The following is a 24,786-nucleotide window of genomic DNA, read 5'->3' as shown; positions in this document are numbered from 1 at the left end:
TGGGTCCTCTCTTGGATCACTTACTTTAGGGGAAGCCAGCTGCTCTGTGAGCAAGCAGTCATGCAGGGGCATGTGTGAGGTCAAGAGAGCTTCCTCACAGCTGCCTGAACTGACTCAGTCCCTGCCAACTCACTCACTGTAGTCTGTGAGTGGCCCCGAGACAGAACCATCCTGCTAGGCCAATCCCAGCTTTCTGATCCTCACAAAGTCTGATCAAAATTTGCCCTTTCCAGATGCTAAGGATTTTGTTACAAAGCAAGAGAGAACTGGGGTGCCTAGGTCGCCTGGTCGGTTAAGCATCTGACTCTTGGTTTTGGTTAGGGTTATGGTATCAGGGTCCTGAGATCAAGTCCTGCATGGGTTTCCACACACAGCCTGGAGTCTGTTTAGGACTGTCTCTCCCTCTGCCCCTCCCCACTTATTTCTCTGTCTGTCTGTCTCTCTCTCTCTCTCGCTTTCAATTTTGCTCTCAAATAATTAAATAAATAAATCTTTGAAAAGACCCCAAAGCAATAGATAACTGATAGCATACCTCAAGTTTTTAATGCATTTATTATAATAAAGGGTAAAATTATTAGCAAGATTCCAGGAGCAGAGAGCACAGCTATCTTCATGTGCCCGAGGAAATGAAGTTGACGGCAGAGCGTACAGGAAAGAAATCCCACTCCTCACGAAGTTTCCCCTAGGTCATTTTGCAATGTTTTTACAGGAGTTGTTAAGTTGGTATAAAATTTCATTTATACAAAAGGAATTAGTTCTAGAAATCTGATATATACCATAGTACGTACAGTCAATAAGATTGCATGTTTACTTAAAATTTGTCAAGAATGTGCATCTCGTACTAAACATTTTTACAACACATTAAAAAAGATAGATGCAGGGAAACTTTTGGAAATGATGGCTGTGTCTATCATTTGGATTATAGTGATAGTTTCCATACTCATCTAATTGTACTCATGAAATGTGCTGGCTTTTAAATATCACTTACATCACAATAAACTTGTTTTAAAATGTTGTTGAAAAAAAGAAAAATGTTTTCACATGGCAGTGAATAAATCACATTTTAAAACCATTTCCAAATTAAAATATATATATATATGGTGTAAAATATGTCTTACAGGTTCATAGAAATTTTCCAAAAAGAACCTGAAGTATTAAAGTTTTTATTTTTTTTTTAATTTTTTTGGTTTCAGAAAAAATTATTAGCTATGATTATCAATAATAAATTATTAGCTATTTTTTAAAAGGTTTTATTTATTTGACAGAGAGAGAGAGAGAGAGAGAGATCACAAGTAGGCAGAGAGGCAGGCAGAGAGAGAGGGGGAAGCAGGCTCCCTGCTTAGCAGAGAGCCCGACAAGGGGCTCAATCTCAGGACCTTGAGATCATGACCTGAGCCAAAGGCAGAGGTTTAACCCACTGAGCCACTAGGTGCCCTTGCTCTTATTATTCATTCTATTTTACTGCCCAATAAAGCTTCACAGAGACAACTTTGCTCAGGTAATGAAAAGCTTTCAAAATATTGCTTTGACCACTATAACTATGAATTTACATCTGCTAAATTTTCCACCTCTCTCACAAGAAAATAACATCTATGAAGAAATGTCAATTGGAAACCAAATATATATCGCATGTATAGGAAACTTTGGTGTCTAATCCTTTTATCTCAAAATTCACATTAAAAAAATATTCTCAAGTGCACTAATTGGTTCTCTAGTGAAATTACTCCTCTCTTGGGTCAACTTAATAAAGAGAACTACTGTAGCAGAGTATAACTTCAGAGAAATATGAAAAAGAGGAATTAAGCCTTTAAGGGATTAGGGTAAAAGTAAAGATACTGATTTTTAGGGTAATCATCATGAAGTGATTTGTTTGGGACTCTTTGACCCAATATTCCACTCTGGTGACCTAAAACTCATTGTTTAATATTTTAAAAGGTTAAGTCAGAAATATGTAACCTTTCTCTCATGGGTCCAGTTCTCCTGGCTAATTTTAGCAGTGACCACTGAGGGTGGTCACTCTGATGGCCAATCCCTTACTAAAGGCCATTATCTGATGGCAGTTTTATAATAAGAAACCATTGGACATCTCCATTGACATGTCTTACAAGAAGGGTCAGTCGTATAATGAATAATTATGTTCGTTTTGTAAGAGGCATGTGGAGCCAGCACCCTCCCCCAACAAAGTAACTTCCTTATGCCATGAAAAAATAAGATCAATTCCAAGCTCTCAGCAGAGTTAATCAAATTCAAAATAATTCCTGAATTTTATTTAATATCCAATGTATACTCAAATACAACAATTATCCCCAAAATACCCTTTACTTTATTTTTGTCCAAACCAGGAACTAATCAGGACCATGCAGTACATCTTGTCTTGTGTCTTGTAAGTTAAGCCTGACAGGTTAATTGGCTCAGATGTACTGTAGACATTCTGTAGACAGATGTGTGACATTGCTTCCATCTGATGATGTTAGCCTGTTGTCTTATTCCTTGTACTTCTAATAATATGGAGGTTGATCTAAAGCTGCTGACTGAATTCAAGATGAATATCTTTGGTTGGAAGACATTAGAAACAATATTGGGAAGTCCATATTTTGACACATCTAGAGATGAGTAATATCTGGTTATTGTATCATTTATGTGCTAAAATTAGTCATTGGTTTATGGATAGCTTGACTCATCTATTTTTTTCCCTTTGAAACAAACAAAAATCTGTGTGATACTACTTTGTAGCAAACAATATCCACTTCCTTATCTACCACTCACTCTTGAGTGTTTTTATAGCGTATCAATTGGTAATTCTTGCTTGAAATAATAATTTCATAAAGAATTGCAAAATTATGGATTTAGATATTACCATTTTGTATAAATTTATTAGCTGTAATTCTTCCATAAAGTAGACGTTTCTCTGTCCAACTGCCATTATTTTGTCACCCTAGAGGTCTTCTTCTAAAAAGACAAGGTGGCTCAGGTGGCTAAGCATCTGAGTCTTGGTTTCTGCTCAGGTCATGATATCAGGGTCCTGAGATCAAGCCCTGTGTCAGGCTCTCTGCTGGACATAGAGCGTGCTTAAGATTCTCTCCTTCTCTCCCTACCTCTCTGCCCTGCTTGTGCTCTCTATTTCTCTCTCAAAAATGGTACATGAAGAAAGAGTTTTCATGGTATTAGGTCATTGGTAGACACTTTATTTGAAAGGCAAAATGTATGATTTTTTTATTTTATTATTTTATTTTCATTTAAAGGCATGATTTTATATTTAATGTAAGAAACATTTCTTTACCTCATGACTCAGTAAAGCAGTTATTAAAAAGATAAACTCAAAGTTCATGAAAGACCTAAATGTGAGACAGGAATCCATCAAAATCCTAGAGGAGAACACAGACAGTAACCTCTTCAACTTTGACCACAGGGACCTCTTTCAACACATGTTTATAAAGACAAGGGGAAAAAGAGTAAAAATGAACTTTTGGGACTTCATCAAGATAAAAACCTTTTGCACAGCAAAGGGAACAGTCAACGAAGCTAGGAAGCAACCCACAGAATGGGAGAAGATATCTGTAAATGACATTACGGATGAAGGGTTGGTATCCAAGATGTATAAAAAACTTCTCAAACTTAATATCCAAAAAACCAAATAATCTAGTCAAGAAATGGACAGAAGACATGAACAGACACTTCTCCAAAGAAGACATGCAACTGCCTAAAAGACATATGAAAAAATGTTCAGTGCCACTAGCCATCAGGGAAATACAAATCAAAACCACAAATAAGATATCAACTTACACCCGTTAGAATGGCAAAAATTAACAAGACAGGAAACAATAAGTGTTGGCAAGGATGTGGAGAAAGGGGGACCTTCTTACAATGTTGGTTGGAATGCAAGCTGATATAGCCACTCTGGAAAACAGTATGGAGGTTTCTCGAGACGTTAAAAATAGAGCTACCCTGTGACCCCATATTTGTACTATTTACTCCAAAGATACAGACTTAGTGAAAGAAAAGGACACATGCACCTTAATGTTCATAGCAGCAATGTCCACAATAACCAAACTGTGGAAGGAACAGAGATGTCCTTCAACAGAGGAATGGATAAAGAAGATGTGGTTCATTGATACTATGGAATATTACTCAGCCCATCAGAAAAGCCATCCATGCACCCCTCGAAAACCCATTCTTATATGGATCTGGGATCTGGCTCCCCTGAGCTTCATATAAAAGATGGTGTAGATTGGAAAAACAACTTTCATTGTTTTTTGGCATATATATGAAGAAATACTTTTGGAAGTTCTTTGTTGTTGTTGTTGTTGTTGTTTTGTTTTGTTTTAACCATGGTGTATCCTCACTTCTCACTCTGATATTAAAAAAAACATTAATCCAGAGTTTAAAGTGCCTAGACAATTTTTTGGGTTTCACCCATACATTTAAAATATTTAAATTTTCCAAGGCATTTTTGCCTATTATTTTTTAGCTTGATGGCTATTGGGTTAATCGTTCAGTCTAAGTAATTTTACAAATGGCTCTATTTAAAGTGAATTATTTTAATAAGGTTGTGCCCTTCAAAGGATAATTCCTATCTCACCTATGATTTGACTTAGAATTTTTATTTTTATGACATATTTACATTTTCAATCATCATAGAAGTATTCATTATATCATATATACAGATCCTATGTATACATTTAGTGATATATATATATATTTAAGATTGACATATCTTAAAGTTGCTTGTACTTATGTACTTAAATGTGAATATTTTTGAAAACTGAGAGAAAATTAAAATAGTTAAAACACCAGGGATGGCATTTCTACATAGATGTGTAGATCATGCATTTCCATGCAAGATTTCACTTTATATATATTGCATGCATTGCTTGGCATGGCTCATCAAATTTTAAGTTTTTAGAAAAAAAATTGAAGGACTGACATTGAGTTCAAAGGCAATTTTAATACTACTGTTTTATAAATTTGATATATGGAATTCCAGTATAGAGATGATTTTCCATATAAATTTAGGTTTTTGTTATTTCTAAATATGTAATTGTAGTGTGGCAATACTTTCTCATATGGTGTGTTTGTCTACCAAGTATTGCTTTTGAATAAAGAGAGTTGGTTCAAATCACTTAATATATGGTTAAACAATATTAAACTCATGGGTGCCTGGGTGGCTCAGTCGATTAAGTGTCTGTCTTCAGCTTAGGTCATTATCCCAGAGTCCTCGGATTGAGTCCCACATTGGGCTCCCTGCTTAGTGGGGAGCCTGCTTCTCCCTCTCCCTCTGCCTGACTCTCCCTTTTGTGCTCTCTTGCTCTCTCTTAAATAAATAAATAAATAAATAAATATTTAAAAATAACAACAAAAAAATCAAACTCAGAACTCCATAATATAAGGATTAGGAACATGTGTTCTAGAGGCCAACACTCCAGGCTTGATCTAATCTTGGCTTTACTCAGTTTCCTCACTTCAAAAGCAAGCATAATAATAGTGTTTATCTGAAAGAGTTAATGTGAGGACTCAGAGGCTGTTATATAAAATCCCCATAGTTCAGTGCCTAGAATATTACAGGTACTCAACAAATATTAGCTAAAATTGAATTATGTCCTTCATTTCTTTCTTTTTCCCTGTGCTAGCCATTATCACAGGCAAAAAGAGTCTGAATAATAACATCCAAGTAAAGAATTCACTGTTAGATAAAATGAAAAATAGACATCAACTGATTCTTTGGTGACTTACCATTACTTGTAAAAAAAAAAAGAGACAAGGAAATAGAAATAGTTTTTGAGGGTCTTTGGATATTTATGAAAAAACTAGCAACATTTAGGTCATTATCTTATGTTGGTTTTTTTTTTTTAATATAGAACCATCTAGAATGATCTTGTTGTCCTTGTTTATTTTTCATACTTTTGTTAGAAAAGGTGGTTCAGACCAGGAAAATATGAAGACATATTTTTGGGAAGTCAATATTTAAATTTTTAGTGATATCTAATAGGGAATATTTTGAATTTTGTTTAGATGTTGGATGAATATGCAGAACATAGCTATCTTAATTTCTGGTTTAGCAACAGTATTTACTGATAATTTTTGCCAAACTGTTCTCTGGGTAATCCCCAATTATAACAAACCATCACTTGTTCAGATGAAGAGGATATGGTAGAAAGTCTGTGTTGCAAAATATTTTGGTATAAACTCTGTACAAAAAAGAGTTGTTTTATATGGAAGAAGAAATATGACCAAAGCTGCATGAAATAATTGTTACATCATAAAGTTTGTGATAAAATCTTCCTTAATGAGGTGATAAATTTTAATTAGCTCACTGTTAATAAATAATCGATGTTTCTCACATACTTGAGAGGATTTGAAAATAGTTAGCTCGATGAGGGCATTCATTTTCTTTGCAAACCATGCTGGCTCTGTTTGATCTCTTTTGGAAAATGGTTGGTGCAAAGGAAAATTTCCTGTTTTAATAAAGTTTTACTGTTTGACCCTTTTTATTCATTTCCAAAGGACTATATACAGCCATTGATCCTAATCTTAATTGTTTTTACAAGGATGTGGGTGAAGGGCTAATAATAGAAACTATATGGGGTCAAGTGAGTGAAGAAAACAGTCACCCTATGCCTGTAGCCTCTAAAACAGCAAGGCGACTATGTGAAAGGTCAATTCCATGGATTAAGAACTGAGCTTTGGAACCCCAGAGAGCTGGCTCCAGATTCCACCATGTGTTACAACCTTGGGCAAGAACCTGAAGTTTACCCATCTGCAGAATCAGTCTGACGCTCAGAGCATAGGCATCCTAGGCCTGTTGTAAGAATCAAATGATAGACTCCAGAGGTGCTTAGAAGAGTCTCAAGGTGGCTTCTCTCATTCCCATCACCTAAATTCCATTATCTTGCTGGGGACAGCCAGAAGCTCTGATTCCTCCTCTTACTGTCAGACTCCCTATCTCACTCCTGCTTACCATTGCCATGTGGGTACCACAAAAACACTGCAGATTTAACATGTCCAACCTGGAAGCTGGTATTTTTTTCCTCAAAACCATGTTTGCAGGCACCTGGGTGGCTATGTTGGTTAAGCATCTACCTTTGGCTCAGGTCATGATCCCAGAGTCCAGGGATCCACACTGGTTTACGGGGAGTCTGCTTCTCCCTCTGTCCCTCCCCCTGCTCATGCTCTCTCTCAGTCTCTCAAAGAAATAAATAAAATTAAAATAAAACCAATAACAATAACTGTTGTTTGCATTATCTATTCCATCTCTCTTATCCCAGTAAATGGCACTAGAGAACATTGACTTAGGCCAGAAATTTGAAATTCACTTTTGGTTTTTTATTTCCCCTCATCCTCCTCATTCAATTCATCGGCAAAACTTCCTAGTTGAGTGGGGTGGTTCACCCTACAGCTTATTCTAGGTACACCATTAGCTCCTCTGTAAGGCTGCCAGGCTAAATCTATAGTGTTTTCTATCATACAAGACTAAACTGTGAGGGCACATCCATAGGGTTACTGTTCCCTGTGGCTTCTGGTTGCCTCCCATGAATAGGGAATGTTGTTAAGGGTTAGGAAGGAGACAAGAGAGGTCATGTGATAGTTCTGCCCTCCCTGCATTGAGCTGCCTCAATCCCTCCTCCCAGGGTCATTGTTCTAATCAAGACAGATGACTTTATATGACTCTCCTTCCAGGGTCTGGTGACTACTCCACCTCCTCAACCCTCCAAGCCTAACAGTGGAAAAAGCCTGCTCCTAAATCCACAGCTTTGCAATGATACATTTATAAATAAATCTTCCTCCTCCAGTCATCTAATTCCAAGAATGCATATGTTTCTGCTGGGACCCTCACCAGTATAGATCCTAAACTTGGCCCTTCTTGGTGATTAACCACAACAAAGCTCCATTTTGCTCTAATGCGGTTAACTAATGTCACACCCACCGTGTTGGTACATGGGGTACCATGGGATGTGTCTCTACTCAGAATTTGAATTGAAAGCCTGGCATGACCTTTCTATTCTTTGATTTCTCCTCAAACTGTCTCACACTTCTTCTGTAATTCCCAAGGGATTTCTGCCTTGGAGAGGAAGGGTTGGGGTGAGAAAAAGCCACTCCTCATGCACATTTAGCTGCTTGGTTCCCTTATTTTTATCCCCTTCTCCAGTTCATAATCCACTAGGAGCAAAAGTGGAAAGGTTCCCCTCTGCCTTATGCATTTTAGTTGTGATTTTTTTTTTAGATTTATTTATTTATTTGGGGGGTGCAGAGAGAGAGGGAGAGTCTTTAGCAGACTCTGCACTGAGCACAGAGCCTGACTGGGGGACTCGATCTCATGACCCTGAGATGATGACCTGAGCTGAAATCAAGAGGCAGAGTCTCACCTGACTGTGCCACCCAGGCTTCCCAATTGTCATTCCTTTTTAGTGTCCTCCATATTGGGAAGACATTTCCCCTCTCCAATTATCTGGAGCTATAGTAGCTGAGTTTTGCTGAGAAACATAATTTATAGGAAAGAAGAATAAATAAACATGCATTTAATATTTTTAAGTTTTCATCACTGGTGATACATAGGACAGATAATTACTACTCATTTACTTAAAACTTTTACTGGCTTCCCAGTTGCACATAATATGTAGGTCAGTTAACATCAACATCACCTGCAAGTCCAGCAAGAACCTATTTATGTTTCTAGCCCAGTTTTCCTATATTCTCCTTCGGGGCTGTACTTAGGCCACACTGATTTTCTTTTTAAAATATATAAAACTATGTCCTACCTCAGGACTTTTGAACATGCTGTTCTTTCTGCCTGGAGCACTAATTTCTTTTTCTTTTTGCATGGATAAACTATTCTTCAACTCAGGTCTCATTTTAAAAAAATCATTCTTTTCTAACCTTTCTCCCACAAACTTGTCCCTTAAAAGTCTTCTCCAGACTGTTCTTTGGATTGTTCCTACCATCCTTGTCATTGTTTTGTTTATTTTTCCAGTTAATTTTATTTGTTATGTCCACTAGAAAGATGAATTTATAATTTCAGTTATAATATAGATCTTTATATACCACTGTATTCCTGGCTTCTAGCACTGTGTCTGGCATAAAATGAAACCATAATAGATATCTACAGAATAAGAAACTGAATGAAGTACAATGCCCAGTAGGGTATCAGTGGTCAGTAAACATAGATGAGCATTGTCATTATGAAATCTCACTGCTAATTAATATGCCATTAAAATTAAGAATATTTATTTAGTTGAATCTGATGTTTTATTAGATCTCACATATGTATTTTAGAGCTTCTTTTGGCAGAGCTGTATCAAGAAACTTATTTATCAAAACCAAGCACAATACATAACATGGCATCCTTTCAGTGGAAGCCTGTGGTGTGGTAGGGAAGGCCTTCTCTTGAAGAGACTTCTGGATTTGGTTTTTGTCTTATGAAGTGAACTCTTCTAAGATTCACAGAAGATTCACAGAGTTGTAAATGGAATTAGATAAGCAGAATAGCCAACTGCTTGAACTAAAAGAGACAGAGAGAAACCAAAATAAGGGAGACCTTGGAGTCCCAAATCTACTGGCTGGAAACCAGCTGAGGAAATGACTTTACAGCCAACATGGGCTAGCAAAGAAGATCTATGAAGTGGACCCAGGTGTCCAGAGGACAGAGCTGGGAGCCATGGAAAATCATTCCAACCTTGAGACTTATTAAGAAACTGCCAACATTTGCTTATCTGGCCTTCATGATTGCTGTGGCGTCAGGGTCCTGGCCTCCTATTAGCACATTTTGTAGTTCCCTCTTATACTCTACCAGGGTTGATCTGTGTGACCCATAGCATAAGGCAGAAGTACTGCTTATAAAGGATTGAAGATTTCATCTTGAGTTCTCTCTCTCTTCTCCTCCTTTTTTGATGTTCTTTGTTATTCTCTCCACCTTCCTGGCCAAAAGTAACTAAGCAGAGTGAGGAAAGTCATATTCTACAAAAGGGGGCTGTTAAAGGTATAACCCCCATGTTTTTATTTGTCTTCTGGAACCTTAACCTTTAGGGCAAGCGTATCCAGGTCTTAGAAAAACCCACTTTTGCATGTAGTGTTTCAAGTGAATTTTTAATCAATGTTATTTCATTTCTGTTTTCTTTTGATACAGGATTTGAAATTTGAAGGGGAAGGCCTCCATCAGTACATCCCTATGTCTCATTTAAAGACCGACAAAACCTGCAAGAAGTATGCTCCTTCCTGGTGGATTCAATGCATTTTCTTTTCTTTTGTATGCTTCACTCTAGATGAAATGTGGATCAATTGTAGGTAACAGGGACCCCAGTTTGACTGACCCTGAGGATCAGGCTTGTGGAAACTGTAACCTCCTTTCCTCCTGAAATTTATCTGTGCCCTATCATTCATATTCAGCTGCTGGCGATGGGGCATTCTGGTGATGGCGCAGAGCTGGGAGCCATGTCTTGTTTACCACTACATCCTTGAGCCAGTGTAGGAACTTCCAAGATCTGGGGATGCCACTTGCTACTTCTCCATGCCAGGAGAGGAGAGACAGAAGTAGTGGGTGTAGGCTCAGAGGGGGTTTCAAGTTAGATATTCCCACTTTGAATCTTAAGCTTTACCTCTTAGAGCTATGTAACCTCAGAGAAGATATTCAACATTTTCCAGCATCGGTTCATCAGTGTAGCAGAAATGAGAATACCTTGTTGGACTATAGTCAGGGTTAAACAAAATAATAGATACAACTAATTTAAAAGAGTGCCTTGAACATGCTAAACAGTCAGCAATAACTATTCATGCTACATATCAGTGATGCTCAACAGGGATCGATTTTGCCTGCAGGGGACATTTGGCAATGTCTGGAGACATTTTCTGTTGTCACTAGTGGGACTAGGAGAGGGTCTGTTAGTGGCATCTAGTGAGCAGGGGCCAGGGACCTTGCTGAACATTCTACAATGTGGGCCAGCCTCCAAAACAAAGGGTTATGTGGTTCACAATGTCAATAGGGCAGAGGTTGAGAAATCCTGTTGTAGACATCAATGTTGTTTATTCATTGTCATTTTGCTTAATTTATGATCCAAATAGCAGGGAAAATAAGGTATCAATAGGAGTGGGACCTATCTCTCTGTGAAGGGTCTTCAGCGCCCCCAAGAACAGGCCGCGGGGACAGAAGGTGTCAGTCAGGGCGGTAGCTGTGTTCACTGTACTTCTAAGGCTGGATCTTCTATAAACCAGAAGAATGGCCAGGGAGGTAGACAAGATGTTATATGCAAGAGACTTAATTATAGATGAAAATAGTGAGAATTGGAACTATCCTAATTATCCATCAATAAGATTATGTTGTAGGAAAAAAACCTTGATCTCATAGAAAATGCCTTTAATGTACAAAGTGGTAAATATGGGTGACAAAATACTATTTACATCATTGGCCTTATTATGTAAAGAAAAAAAAAAAAGAAAAGGTGTGTTTAGTTACCTAGCTATGATGAGTAGACCTCAGTATTTTATCAGGGTTTATCTCTGAGTGGTGGACTCATGGACAACTTTTGGGGGGCTTTTTATATAATCAGATTTTATATAATGTGCAAATGTAAACATATATTTATATAATCACAAAATTAATAAGTGCTGTAGATGAGGTAAAAAGAAAAAAAAAAAAGAGTAATAATATGCCACAGGACCTAATTCAAAATGAGCTCATGTCTGGTCTGGCTCCTGGTCCAGGGTGTGACTGCTCCAAGGGGACACAAATCTGTAGACTTAACTCAAGGTACCTGATATCATGTTAAAACTGTGTATTAACCTTTTGATGTGCATGTTCTTGTTTAACTAAGGAAGGTATTTTTAGAAAACCTTTAATTACAAAGAACTGGGATTGCGACTAAGGATCTTTTTTTTTTCCCCCTTTAGGATTAGAATCATGAATTCAGCATCTAATTATTTAGATTAAGTTTTTAAGATATTTCATGAGTGCCATGCTATGCTTGCCAAGAGAACAAAGAAAGAAACTGAGGAAACCATTTCACTCCGGTTAACATAACATGTTTGATGTTTACTAATGAAATCTGTTTACCTTCATAACTGTATAATAGGGCCATTAAAGACAATAGATACAGTAGTTTAAAAGTAATAAAATTTACAACAAAGTGTATTTAATTTGAAATTGAATTGCCAGCAAACGGGTATCCTAATGAACCCTTGTGTCAGCGTAGCTCTAACCAAATTAAGGGAAATCATTTCCGTCACAAGAAACTAAATCAGCTGTGAGATCCAGAAAGGCCATTCCTCTGGTGGGGGTACAGTCATTGTCACAGATGGCCCTGCTGATGGAATTAAGCTTAAGTCAGGAGAAGTGAAATACAAGATCCTTCCTAATTCAAATGAATATGGGAAAGCAGGCGCATGTTGTTAGGATGCGTGAAGCTTTAAATAAATAAATAAATAGTAACAAAGAAGCTCAAATAAAGACAATAAATGTTAATAGGAGAAAAAATAAAAAAGCCTAGGGAAGATTTTGAAGGTAGAAATAGATCTTCATCTCTGATCATTGCGTCAAAAAAAGAAAAGAAAAAGTTTGTATCCTATCAGCTAGTCATCTATTTAAGTGATTTTCCCATTCCAGAGATTCTTAACCAATTTATAGGCTAGAAGGGGTGGGGGTAGAAAATGAGGTGGCTAAACATCTTACCAAATATGTAACCTTCTGGTAATTTCTGAAACAAGCCGCATTTTAATTGCTGGTAGATCAGTACGGAATATAGTGAGTCTTGTATTTTGTTGGATCCCATTTCAAAAGCTACTCATCTCCCCAACTTTAATCAATGGTGGTAATGTGGTGTTTATCTAGTTCTCTGTTAATCTGACATGATGTTTAAGGAAAACATCAAATTGTGTTGTGTTTCCAAGAGCAAACCTTTTCATTATGCCCACTGTCGATTTCTGTTCCTTTTATCTCCCTTCTTCTTGTAACTGCTGCAGAGCACCAAGTCAACCATTAATTGCAGAGCTAAATGTCTGTAAAGAAGACAGCTCAGCCAAGCTCTGCACCCTCCCAGAAGTCACTCGCGAATCAAAGGGAGCAGCAGGACCTTGCTGGAAGGTGAGGCTCTCACCAGGAACTTTTCCTCTGCCACAAAATATTAAGTGATGAGATCAGTTGTTATCGACTTCCTTTCCTGTGGTGCTTTTCCTCTTGGGGGACCCTTTAGAGAAACAGAGTTTCAGCAGGGCTTGGTAAATATTTTTGAGAATTCTTTGCTAAGATAGAACAGCTAAAATTCTCAGTTGTAATGCCATTGGAATTCCTCAAAAAAGGTGTCCCTGGCACCGCGCTGGGTTGTCACTAGACAATGAGGCAGAGCTGCCACCATGCAAATGAGACAAGGTTTGAGATTTGATGAATCTTCTGTCTTCTTTCCCTACTCATCTGACATACGCTTTGAGGAAGGTTGTAAATGCAAGAGAGATTGTGGTATAATTCCTCAGACTGGCATTTCTGCCCCCTAGTCACCATTCGATTATCTTCCAAATTGCTGTGTTTCAGAGAGATAAAGATTTTTTATGGCTTGCTGACTTGAAACAACCACAAGAACCAGCGAAGAGATGCCTAAGCAACCATGCATAGTAATTCCATTGGTAAATGACAAAATCTTTGTTTGTATGACATTTCCAAAATTACTACAGAAGATGAATCTAAAATACAAAATGTCACATTTGGCATGCAAAACTATCACAATATATTTCAGTATAAAATTCATAGAGGCGTTTAATTTAGAATGTGTTTAATAACTCGGTCTGCCTGCATCGGTAATCCTGCCTTGAGGTTTAAAGAGATTGTCTTATTTATTCACATGGTGTTAATTTTTAAAATATTTTTGGAAACCAAAATATGAAGGTTAAGTCCTTATTGTTAATTAAGATTTTCTAATTAAACCAAAAATAATTGTTATTCCGATAGGCTTTTAAGTATGACTCATATAAAACAAAAAAAAACAGAAGAAGTTTAGCAACTTTCACTGTTTATTTAACTGTGATTTGATTCCAGAAGCATACTATCTATATGGAAATATATATTATCACTAACAAAAGAAAGTCAAGGCGGGATTCTTAAGTACTTACTGTTGGTTGCAGATTAATGGGTATGCTACTAACTCCAGTAGCCAAGAGAGTAACCTGCTTCCAAAAATGACATTATTTTTTGCTTAAAGCACAATGTAATAGAACATTCTTTGAGGTCAAATTATTCTGAAGACTATTTGGGATTTATGAGTATAGAAAACATGACTTAATGACATTGGAGTTATTAATAATCCCAGTTTAATTTTTGTTTAATCTGAAACAAGTCCATTAAAAATCTTATCAATTCGTATAAACTTTCTGGCACTTACTAAAAATGAAAATGGCCTATTTCTGTCAGCTGAAGGTAAGCAATGAAATTCCAATGTCTCATAAAATATGCCTGAATCGTGTTCTTTAGTTACCTACAATTCATGCTGAGTTGTAGGTTAAAGCATATACAGATGCTACCCCTCCTTTATTCTTTTATTCGCATGTGAAACTGATGGGGCTTGTTGACCTCATGTTGAAATTGAATTAAACTATCTATAGGTGTTTGTCTGACCTACTTTGGACTTCCCTCCTCAGTGTGGTCTAGGGGCCAATGGTAGGTTTCCAGAATGTACCAGAGTGGCACAGGGATTATTTTGAACTGAAGCTGCTTGAGAAACAACCGGTGCAAGACCCCTCAGACCATCCTCTGTCCCCCTGAACTCAGGAATACTATCTCCCATACGGAAGGTACCCTTCCTGTACTAAGAAGTGAAAAAACATCCTTATCGCCAGTGATTGGAACTCTTAAAAGGAGAAAGTTGTAGAAACTTTGCTATTTATTTTTACTAATCTACTACTTCAGCCCAAACTTAGTTTAGAATTCCTTCCCCACTAAAACTCTCAAACACCTGTTTTCTTTATTCTGTCAGCTTCTCGCCAGTGTATTGTCTGTCTTCCTAAAATGTCTCTCTACCTCCTGCCACAGCAAAGGAAAATTTACTCTCTAACAGCCTGACAAAATGTCACAGAATTACATGCGTCCCTTGGTGTCACCTAACAAAATCCTGGATCCCCAAAGAAATGCACCATTGTCTCTCTTCCTATAAATGCCTCTCTTGGTCATTTCTGTAGGTCTCCATGTCCTTCCTGGGCCTTGCTGTGCAGTAATAAAACTTCGGCTTCTTTCTCCTGTTAACCCGTTTCATGTAAATTTAAGTTGGAGTCCAGTGAAGACCGTGAAGGGTAGGGAAGAAAGGTTTCCTCTCCTACAGTGTCATATGGTCTGTGATTAGTGTCAGAGGTAAGGACTATCGCCTTTCGAACTCTGAGTTGCAGCTCACGGCCCATGTTCTCCCATCCCAGATAACCTTGAAGAGGCATGATGTGTGGTTTTTACAAATGTTGGTTTCCTGTTAATTCTATCTTATTATAATAGATGAATGCTTTCTGATGTCACAGATCATTAACATACCATGCTTAAAAATTGGCTAAACTTTCCCTGGCATAATTGGCAGGTTTGGCTTTTGACCTCCTAATTATATATCTTGTGTCCTCCCCTGTTATCATTACTAATACCTAACAATTACAGGTTGAGTGAAAATAATTGTCTATTTCCCCCCCACCCCCGAGAATCGCATTGTGGCTAATTGCGTGGTTTTACCCAGTTCCTGCATATTTCAAAGACCTGTCTTGTCTTTAGGTTGAGCAGGGTCAGGAGCCTCAGCGTCTTCAAATGCAGATGAAATGCCTAAGGGGCCTCAAGAACAAGGCTCCCCGAGGCTCTTACATCCTCAGAGTGTCCTTGCTCCGTCAACCAGGTGGCTGTCCCATGCAGTGGAGGCATACAGCGCAGCTGAAGACCAGAACACACCCAGTGAGGCATGATGGAAACTTTTATGATGTGGGGCTCTATTTCCATGAAAGCCTTCATGTGGTAAGCAGGTCTTTTTGCCCACATAACACTTTTTCTGTAGTTTCTCCATGCTTCCTACCCGTCCATCTTTTTATCCCAATTGATGTAGATTTAGATATTCAACTCTGTGTAGTAAACAGGAAGGATTTCATTCATTCTTGCATGCATTCATTCAGCAAATACCTAGTGGACACCCACTATGCACCAAACATGGGTTGTGCACCATAAAGGGACCTCCCTCCCCCCGCCATGTCCAGTGTAAAATGGAAATGCTATATTTATTTATCAAGAACATATAACGTGGATGCTTGGTCTAGTTCTTCATCTTTTGGGGGTTTATGTGCTGGGAGATTAATGATGAGTGTTATTGGGTGTCTTGTACACATATACATGTGTAAGTAGCCAGGGATGCTGAATTTAGGTGAGAATCAAGCTTTGGACTGGAAGAGAAGTTGGAGGGATTGTTCAGAAAATATATTATGGATATAAAGGGATGTGTTTACCATGCAAAGAGATTACAGAGGAGATGGTGCTGAGTAAGGCAGGAAGAGATAAGTGGGATTAAAGAGGGACCAACCCTGGTTGCAGGGATGAGAAGTAGAGCCTGGAGATCATCAAGTTACCTTTGGAAACAGAGAGGGGAGTCTCAGTTTCCTCTGGCCCTAAGAAAAAGAAAGGAGGTTGGGTTAGTCCTGGTACATTGGATGTTGGGCATGAGCACAGACTGTTCACAAATACAGAATTGCCTTTTACACTCTTAATTTGGATTCATAAAACAAACATCTTGAGAGTCAATATAGGTATTGCAGAGTGATATTAAAAAAAAACTAATTTCTCTCTAAAATAGAAGTGTGCTCTCTTTCCCCATTTCCCTTTAGGTTTTGTGCTAAAAGGTATCCTTTTAATTAATTTTAGCATGTGGTATTTCATTAAGGGTTGCAATGTATTATTCACATGAATATACTCTGCAGATAATATATTGTATTTATTCTGACCAACTGACAAAATTAAAACGGAATGTGAAGCCGTAAAAACAAATGAGCCTTTATGTACAGTAGATCTATAAACTACAAACCTAGGAGGCCATCATTTACTTGTAGGGTCCAAGAAGAAAATTACCAACCTCCATGTTTTTGCCGCCTTTACTTGTTAGATATCTATACCCCTTGAGGACAGACAGTGTTTTTGTTATTGCTGTTGCTTGTTTGATTGGTTTTTGTTTTTGATTTTTTAATGAGCAACAACTCTGTAGTGGGTTTTAAGAAATAGAAAAGATCTGGCATTCATAAAAGCCACACCATTGAATAATAAGTGTAGAGTGTCAGATGACCTCTCTGTTTGGAAGTTGACAGGTGTTAAAACCAAAAAAGCAAAGTCTGCCTACTTTTGGGAGCCATGTACTAATCAGACATTCAGCGAAGGTTCACAGCGTAATCCTAAGATGTAGCTGTGGTTGACTTCTGTTAGGGTTTGGAGAGTTGGTAGTGTTGATGGGGATGGTAACACCAGAAGTCTCTTTAAGACAGAGACCTCAATTTTTCCCTGGATAGCATCCTCCCTAAGCAGAAAGGAATCCTGGCTGAAAATGTTCACTGGGGAACCAAACCTCAGTTGGCTCATCTGTGAAATGGGTATAATATCTGCCTACCAGATACATAATGAGAAATGACTAAGAGAATAGTTGTGGAAATCCACAGTGCCGGTGTGTAGTAAGAGTCCAGAGGCTTCTTTTAATCATTGTTATAATTGTTCTGTTTCTTTGATAAAGAAACTGTCCATAAATTTTTACCCAGTGGACTTTCATTTTATTATATATAACAGATGTTTATATGGTGAGTAACTTTCAAACTGACCTTTGCTTGAGAGCAATGTCAGTTAACGTTTTCTTTCTTTTTATTAATTCTTTTCTTTCTTCCTTTTTTTTTTTCTTCTTCCTTTTAGTGATGGATCCCAAAGGCCTTCTTAAGGGGGGTATACCAGTGAGAGGAATTAGTTTCAGGTTGGAAGGAGAGGACATTTTCCCTGGGGGAACCCACTGCCTCTATGGGACCAGAATTTGAGGACATGTTCTAAGAAGACAGTAGGCATAATTCAGCTCCTGTGCTGAGGTCTTGGTTCTCACCCTTCACCTCAGAAATGTGGTGTGACCTAAAATCTTAGTTATTTAAAAAAAAATGCACCTAATGGGCTGTTACATTTATTTGCTACATTTTAATTAAGTATCAGAAATTTTAACACATAGAGTTAGGCTACAGAGTATGGAATTTCCAAAAGCTTGAGTTCTAGAGCCATCTGCATCAATACCTGTTTGGTGCTACAAGGTGGTAAAAAGTGTTGTTATTATTGTTTTTATGGGTTTAGAGGTCCATCCCTGGATCCCACTATCAGAATGTGAACTCTGAGGGCAGATGCCACATATATTGCTATGTTTGTTTTGAGAATATTCCACACCTGTTTTGGGAGAATCTTAACAGAGTGTGCTAAAGATCTAATGCCAAGAGGACTGAAGAAGGGTACTGGGGGCAGCTTCAGGGAGAGGTCCAGAACCACTACATGACTGAGGTTGCGAAAACTTTAGTGTTAAAAAGTGCATCTAGTCTGTAGGGGAAAGCAGAGGCGGCCCTTCTTTCAATAGTAAAATGCATTTTTCCCTTCCTGCCAAAAAGAACAAAAAGTGTCTTGGAATAGTTGAAATAACAACCCCAAATTTTCTTCCCCTGTGTCAGAAGCAAACAAACAAAAATAATTACCTCCTGCCACAGCCAAGGAAAATTTACTCTTTAACAGCCTGACAAAATGTCACAGAATTACATGCATCCCTTGGTGTCACCTAACAAAATCCCGGATCCCCAAAGAAATGCGCTAGGCTATTTCACATTCAGTGTATATAAGAAAAGTACAAAATTCAGGACAAAAACAAAAACAAGAAAAGCACCCAAACCTCCAGAACTTGACAGGAAAGAGAAGTCATCTGAGGCTGTTTCATTTCAGAATAAAAATGCTGTTGCTCAAAGTCCTGTTCATTCCATTGGGTTCTACCCAATAACAGCAAATTTTTCACTAACCACACAATTCTGCCTGCCAGTCACTCTGCCGGCAGTTTGTGGGAGACTGACAGTTCAAACAGCAAGTTTTCCAGAAATACAACTTTTTAACAATAGGAATACACATGCACAAACACTTAAATGTGCATTGGGTATATAATTGATACAGGGACATATAAGATATTTGTGTCATTATTTTTAAAATGTGAGTCTAAGAGGGGGTCATCTCTATCGTAACTCCATGAACAGGAGAAACTGGCTTCGTAAGATCTTTAGAGGGCAAAGTCATCTTACAAGTGCTAACGGGGTGGAGGAAATGGTCATCTACTCTCATGCAGAAAGGATGGACTGAGAAAACATTTCCCCCCAAAGAAGGGCAAATCCTAATTACAGAAGCACCCAGAATGCTGCAGAAAGTCTTGCTTTATCCACATGTAAGTCTACCTTTTAATGGATATTGGAATGAGGGTACAATGATATAACATTAAAGGTGGCTTCGCTTTGGCATCAGGCTATGCCAGGAGGTAAATACTTGAAGGTTAAGGTGAAAAGGGTTTGGGAAGTCTCCAAAGGAGGCAGCAGATATATGGGTAAGCCCAACGTAATATCACCCCAAACACCCACAAGACTACTTCCAGATACTGTCACTTGGATTTTGTCTAAATAATTCCACATCTTAGCATTGGTTTTCCTGTATTGCGAGATGGAGGTGATCAAAAACAATGAAGTTGACTGAAAAGTCTGAGCTTCGGTCCTCTCATGTAAAATGGGTAATAACAGCTCCATCCCTCTTATGAATACTGTAAGAATTGTATTAAATTGAATTATAGATTTGAGACTTGGGCTTGTTTTGCCTGAAGATTTTGAAGTTTCTTGGTAGAGACACTTGGAACCTACTTGTCTTTTGACATTTATCCTGGAAATCTTTCAATTAGAAAACATTGCCTTCTTTGTTGATCATGTTCATTAACAACACATAGGCTAGGCTCTTTGAGAGGGTATATGTCCCCCGCCCTGCCCACTATGCCTTATGTTTTTCAATTTTGGCAAGATGTTAAACTAAGTTAAATATTCAGATTGTCTTAGTGTACCATTCTGCCAAAGCAGGAGCCAAAGGCATATTTTATTTTCAGATTAGGTCCTATAAACACCTGGAAATTCTAGATGAGATATGAGCCAGTGGCTTTTAGATGCATTGATAAACACTCAAGAGAGAAAAGTTTATCCTTGATTATCAGAAATGAAGAGGAAAAAAACCAGACAGGGCAGTGAGTTAACTGGGGAGATGATCGATCTTGGGTATCTAAAGTTTTGGATTTCAGTGACCATTCGGGAGGCGAGGCCTTGGACCCATTTGGTATGGAGTTTTGAAGGAAAGTCTCCTGCATCAAACTAGGATATTCAAGACTAGCCCAAAAAGGATAGACTGGACAAAAAAATCTGCCCACTAATAGAGGGAAATAATAGGAAATTTCTCTTTTTTTAGGCTTTGTTTAAAATTTTATCTCTTCTATTAACCTAGCAATGTAAATCTTATAATGGAAAATATATAGTAGTTGAAATTAAAAATTCAAAAGATACATTATATAAATTAAACCTTCTAAGTAGAGAGCTAATGGGCTGGAAGCCAGATTTGAAGACCTTGCCTGGACTGCACTAAAAGATAAGGAGATAAAAAAAGTGAATTGATTTGGAAAGAATTAGAAGAAAAGGTCTAACATGCAGCTTATAATCGTTCCAAAAACAAAGAATAGAGAAAAAGAGAGAATACATATACAAAGACATAACAGCTATTAATTTCCCAGACTTGCTGGAAAACCCAAACTCTCAGATTAAGGGAGCAAAAATTGTGAGCAGGACAAAGTAAAATCAATCCGTAGGTGGACACGTAGTGATGAAGCAGCAGATTGAAGTAGTGAGGATTGAAGAAAACTGAACAATACATTCAGGGTTCTGAGAGGAAATTTAAGAAGATAGTTACCTAACTCTATCATTCAAGAGTTGGCATAGTTTTGACTAAGAATATTAAATTAGGGACGCCTGGGTGGCTCAGTTGGTTGGACGACTGCCTTCGGCTCAGGTCATGATCCTGGAGTCCCGGGATCGAGTCCCGCATCGGGCTCCCAGCTCCAAGGGGAGTCTGCTTCTCTCTCTGACCTTCTCCTCGCTCATTCTCTCTCTCACTGTCTCTCGCTCTCTCTCAAATAAATAAATAAAATCTTTAAAAAAAAAAAAAAGAATATTAAATTAACTTCCTAAAGCTGCTATAACAAAGGACCATAAACTTAGTGGCTCAAAACAAAGAATTTTATTGTTTCACAATTTTGGAGGCCAGAAGTTTGAAGCCAAGATGTCAGTAGGACCTTTGCTCTCTCTGATGGTGCTGGGGAAGAACTGTCCTGTGCCTCTCTCCTAGCTTCTGGTAGCCCCAGGTGTTCCATGGCAGTGGATACATCCCTCTGATCATTTGTCTTCATGTGGCCCTCTCCCTGTGTGTCTTTTTTTCTTTTCTTTTTCTTTTTTTAAGATTTATTTATTTATTTGAAAGAGATAGACACAGTGAGGGAAGGAACACAGGCAGGGGAGTGGGAGAGGGAGAAGCAGGCTTCCCACCCAGCAGGGAGCCTGATGCACAGGCCTCCATCCCAGGGTCCTGGGATCATGACCTGAGCTGAAGGCAGATGCTTATGACTGAGTCACGTAGGATCCCACTCTCCCTGCGTGTCTTCGCATCCTCTTCCCTCTGTGTGTATTTGTCTTTGTGTCTAGATTTCCCCTTTTTGTAAGGACACTGGTCATAATAGGTTAGGACCCAACCTAATGACCTCATCTTGGTTAAATCAACAAAGATCTTATTTCCAAATCCTGTCACATTCTGAGATTCTGGGAGTTATGATTTTAATATCTCTTCTTTCAGGGGACACAATTCAACCCATAGCATTATAGCCTTCTTAAGAACTTGCTAAAAGAACTAAAAAGAAATATCTTCTAAGAGCAAGGAAGAATGAAAGGGCTAATGCCATCTTGAATTATTCTTTTGAATCTTCTATATTTGAAATGTTTTATAATTTTCCAAGGGAATATGAAATAAACACTATGGCTTTTCTATTCAATTTTAATAAAATATTAGGCAGTGAAGAGCTTTTGAATAGCAGAAGAAAGAACAAATGATTGTATAATTTGTACAATTAAATGATTATTTCTCCAACTAATGAACTCAAAATTAAATCAAGGGTTGGGACCAAGACATCTCTATTTTCACAAGATATGTACACCGCAGTTGGAAAACACTGATTGAAACCAGTCATATATGTGTGGTTTTTTGTTTATAATTACAAAGATGAAAACTACAGAAAACCATGACATAAGGAAAATCTTATTATAAGAAAATTGGACTGATCCTTTGAAAATTTGATGAAAATTACACTTTCTTCAGTTGTACTTGGTTTCTAATATTCTAATTTTCTAATCTATGCAGTTAAATAGATATGGAATCTTTAGTGCTGTATAGAAAATTGAAATAGAAAATATACTAAACTACTTTTTAAAAGTTAAAGTCACATATTAAGAATTATGATGGTTATGATAACTGCTTTCACATTATCATTTAAAATATGTCATTATTCAAAGATGATATTTAAATATGAAAATTAAAAATATTATCATACTTTGGCAATAGTACCTGAGCCGAAAGAACAGTTTGTTAATTATTACATAAAAGTGCTATGCTTATAATTCTTTTTCATTGGGTACAGGGATTGACCAACTTAAAAAAAGAGGATACAAATAATAGGTTCAAGAAGCAAAACCAGCAAAATTCAGGCAAAGAACATTGATTAATGAATTAAACAAAGAGTTCTGAAAGGTCATGTGCTGAAGTTGGGCTAAGTCTCAGGCAGCTCTAACAAACATGACCAGGCAGTCTGTGTGCAGCAGGTAACCCATGCTGACTCTGAATCTGCTGACATTACAGGGTTATTATTTCTGGAAGGATGTAGCATTCTGGAACAATTTCTCTAATGATTCCATTAAAACCATGGTTTCCTTCAATTTGTACTTACATATTTCATTGTTCACATTCCCCTACACCACAAAGCAAAGAAAACCATGTCTTGGATTGAGGGTCTGTGTCACCAAGGGAGGGGGGAATCACTCAATTTTGATGGCCCTTAACCCCGTTTGATTCAATAAGCACATCTGTTTTTTGAATCACATGCCAGTGTGAATGATAAAATTTTGTAAGTACTTGTTTAAAGGCAAAAAATAAATATAGGGGACCAAGACCTGGTAGAATGGTGGTTAAGTGTGTGCTCTTTTTTGAACTGAATTTTGGTTCCAAAACCTACTTAGCAAAGTGACTTAGAGCAGTCACCCAATCTCCCTGTGCCTCTGTGATCTCCACATACAATAATCATTACCAGAAGCCCAATCTTGTTGATTTTACGTTGTTATTTACCACCAATAGGGCTGTGGTCTAGGGTAAATGTTATGTAGTGCAGCTCAAGGCCAACATACTTCAAGGACTAAAGTATTTTAAAGTTAGGAGCAAATCAGCTCTAAAAAAACCAAAAACAAACAAACACCAAATATATGCATAAAACAAAGTTTTGGTTGATTAAAATATATCAGTATTTCTCTTCCTAACATGTCTATGACTCTATTGTTCGAAAGGATAAATGAGCAATTGTGAACAACACTTATACATTAAGTCCACCTTTTCTAAAACCAGTGAAGTGTTTTAGACCAAAGTAGAGTTTACGGTTTTCAATAATATTATGGCATTTAACCTCAAAAGCAATAAGTGAGGTAGACATTAATATTTCTATTTCACAGATGAGAGACTGCAATATGGAGAAATAATTCTAGTTACCTAAGATCTTAGCAGGGCAATGTTGGCAATGAAACCCTTGTGTAACTCTGGATACCCAACTCTTTTCCACCTCCAAAAAGGGCTTTCCACTCACCCCAGGGGCATCACCAATGTTCTCTTGGTCATCATTAGTGAAAATGGTCTTTTTTTCACATCACTCTAACACTGCCCTTTTGAAACATTTGTTGACTTTCCATTGCTCTGAAGATAAATCACAAAGTCCTTGCCATGGATTCAAAGACCTAGCAATGTGGTTTCAGCCCCTGTCCACAGTCTTTATCCCTATTAAATAGAGCAAACTTCCCATTATGTACCCAAGCACATTCTTAGCTCAAGCTATACGTGAATTCCAGATACCCTACAAGTTTGGTGAGCCATTAGCCATTTGTTCCCAAAGTCAACTCCTACTTATTCTTCAAATCTCAACCTCAATCACTTTTGCTATTGTTTATACACATGAATGAGCTCCAACAAGATTTCATGTGTTTGAGAACAGAGGCCATACCATATTTATTGAGTGTCTTTCAGAGCATATAGTACTTGTACATAGTAGGCATTCAATAGACATTTCTAAAAAAGAAGGAAATGAAATGTGAAACTTTAGTTATAGAGATGCAATAAGTTTAAAGTAAATCTGGTTTTTTCAAAACTGAGTAGACAGAAATGTCAAGATAATCTTAAGGGTCAAATCTTGGTAACAGTAGCTTCTAAAATGGAAATAGATCTGATGGAGAAGAAACAAATTAATTTGGAGGAAGAGAGATGATTTTCACATTACTTATAAATAGGGAGCCCATCACTGGTAATGACTAAGAACATAAATATCAATGTTTTAAGGTTTTACAATTTCATGTTTATTTTTTGTTGTCTCCCTTCCTTAGTATATACAAGCCATATTTTAGGTAGACATTTTCTAGAGAGAGAAGTGAGCTCATAAAGTCACATCC

The 24,786-nt window shown here is 37.6% G+C and overlaps 1 protein-coding gene across 1 annotated transcript in view; it reads left to right on the top strand.

Moving 5' to 3' along the window:
- Positions 1-24,786, top strand: part of LOC122908058 — a 354,429-nt gene that overhangs the window by 106,283 nt on the left and 223,360 nt on the right. The window contains 3 exon segments of the mRNA XM_044250725.1: positions 10,118-10,194; positions 12,943-13,063; positions 15,713-15,946. Coding sequence (XP_044106660.1) covers positions 10,118-10,194; positions 12,943-13,063; positions 15,713-15,946 — 432 coding nt within the window.

The sequence above is a fragment of the Neovison vison genome, chromosome 1, assembly GCF_020171115.1.
Source record: "Neovison vison isolate M4711 chromosome 1, ASM_NN_V1, whole genome shotgun sequence".
In the NCBI taxonomy this organism is placed as follows: Eukaryota; Metazoa; Chordata; class Mammalia; order Carnivora; family Mustelidae; genus Neogale; species Neogale vison.
The sequence above is the reverse complement of the archived record's forward strand: the minus strand, read 5'-3'. Positions and strand labels throughout refer to the sequence as shown.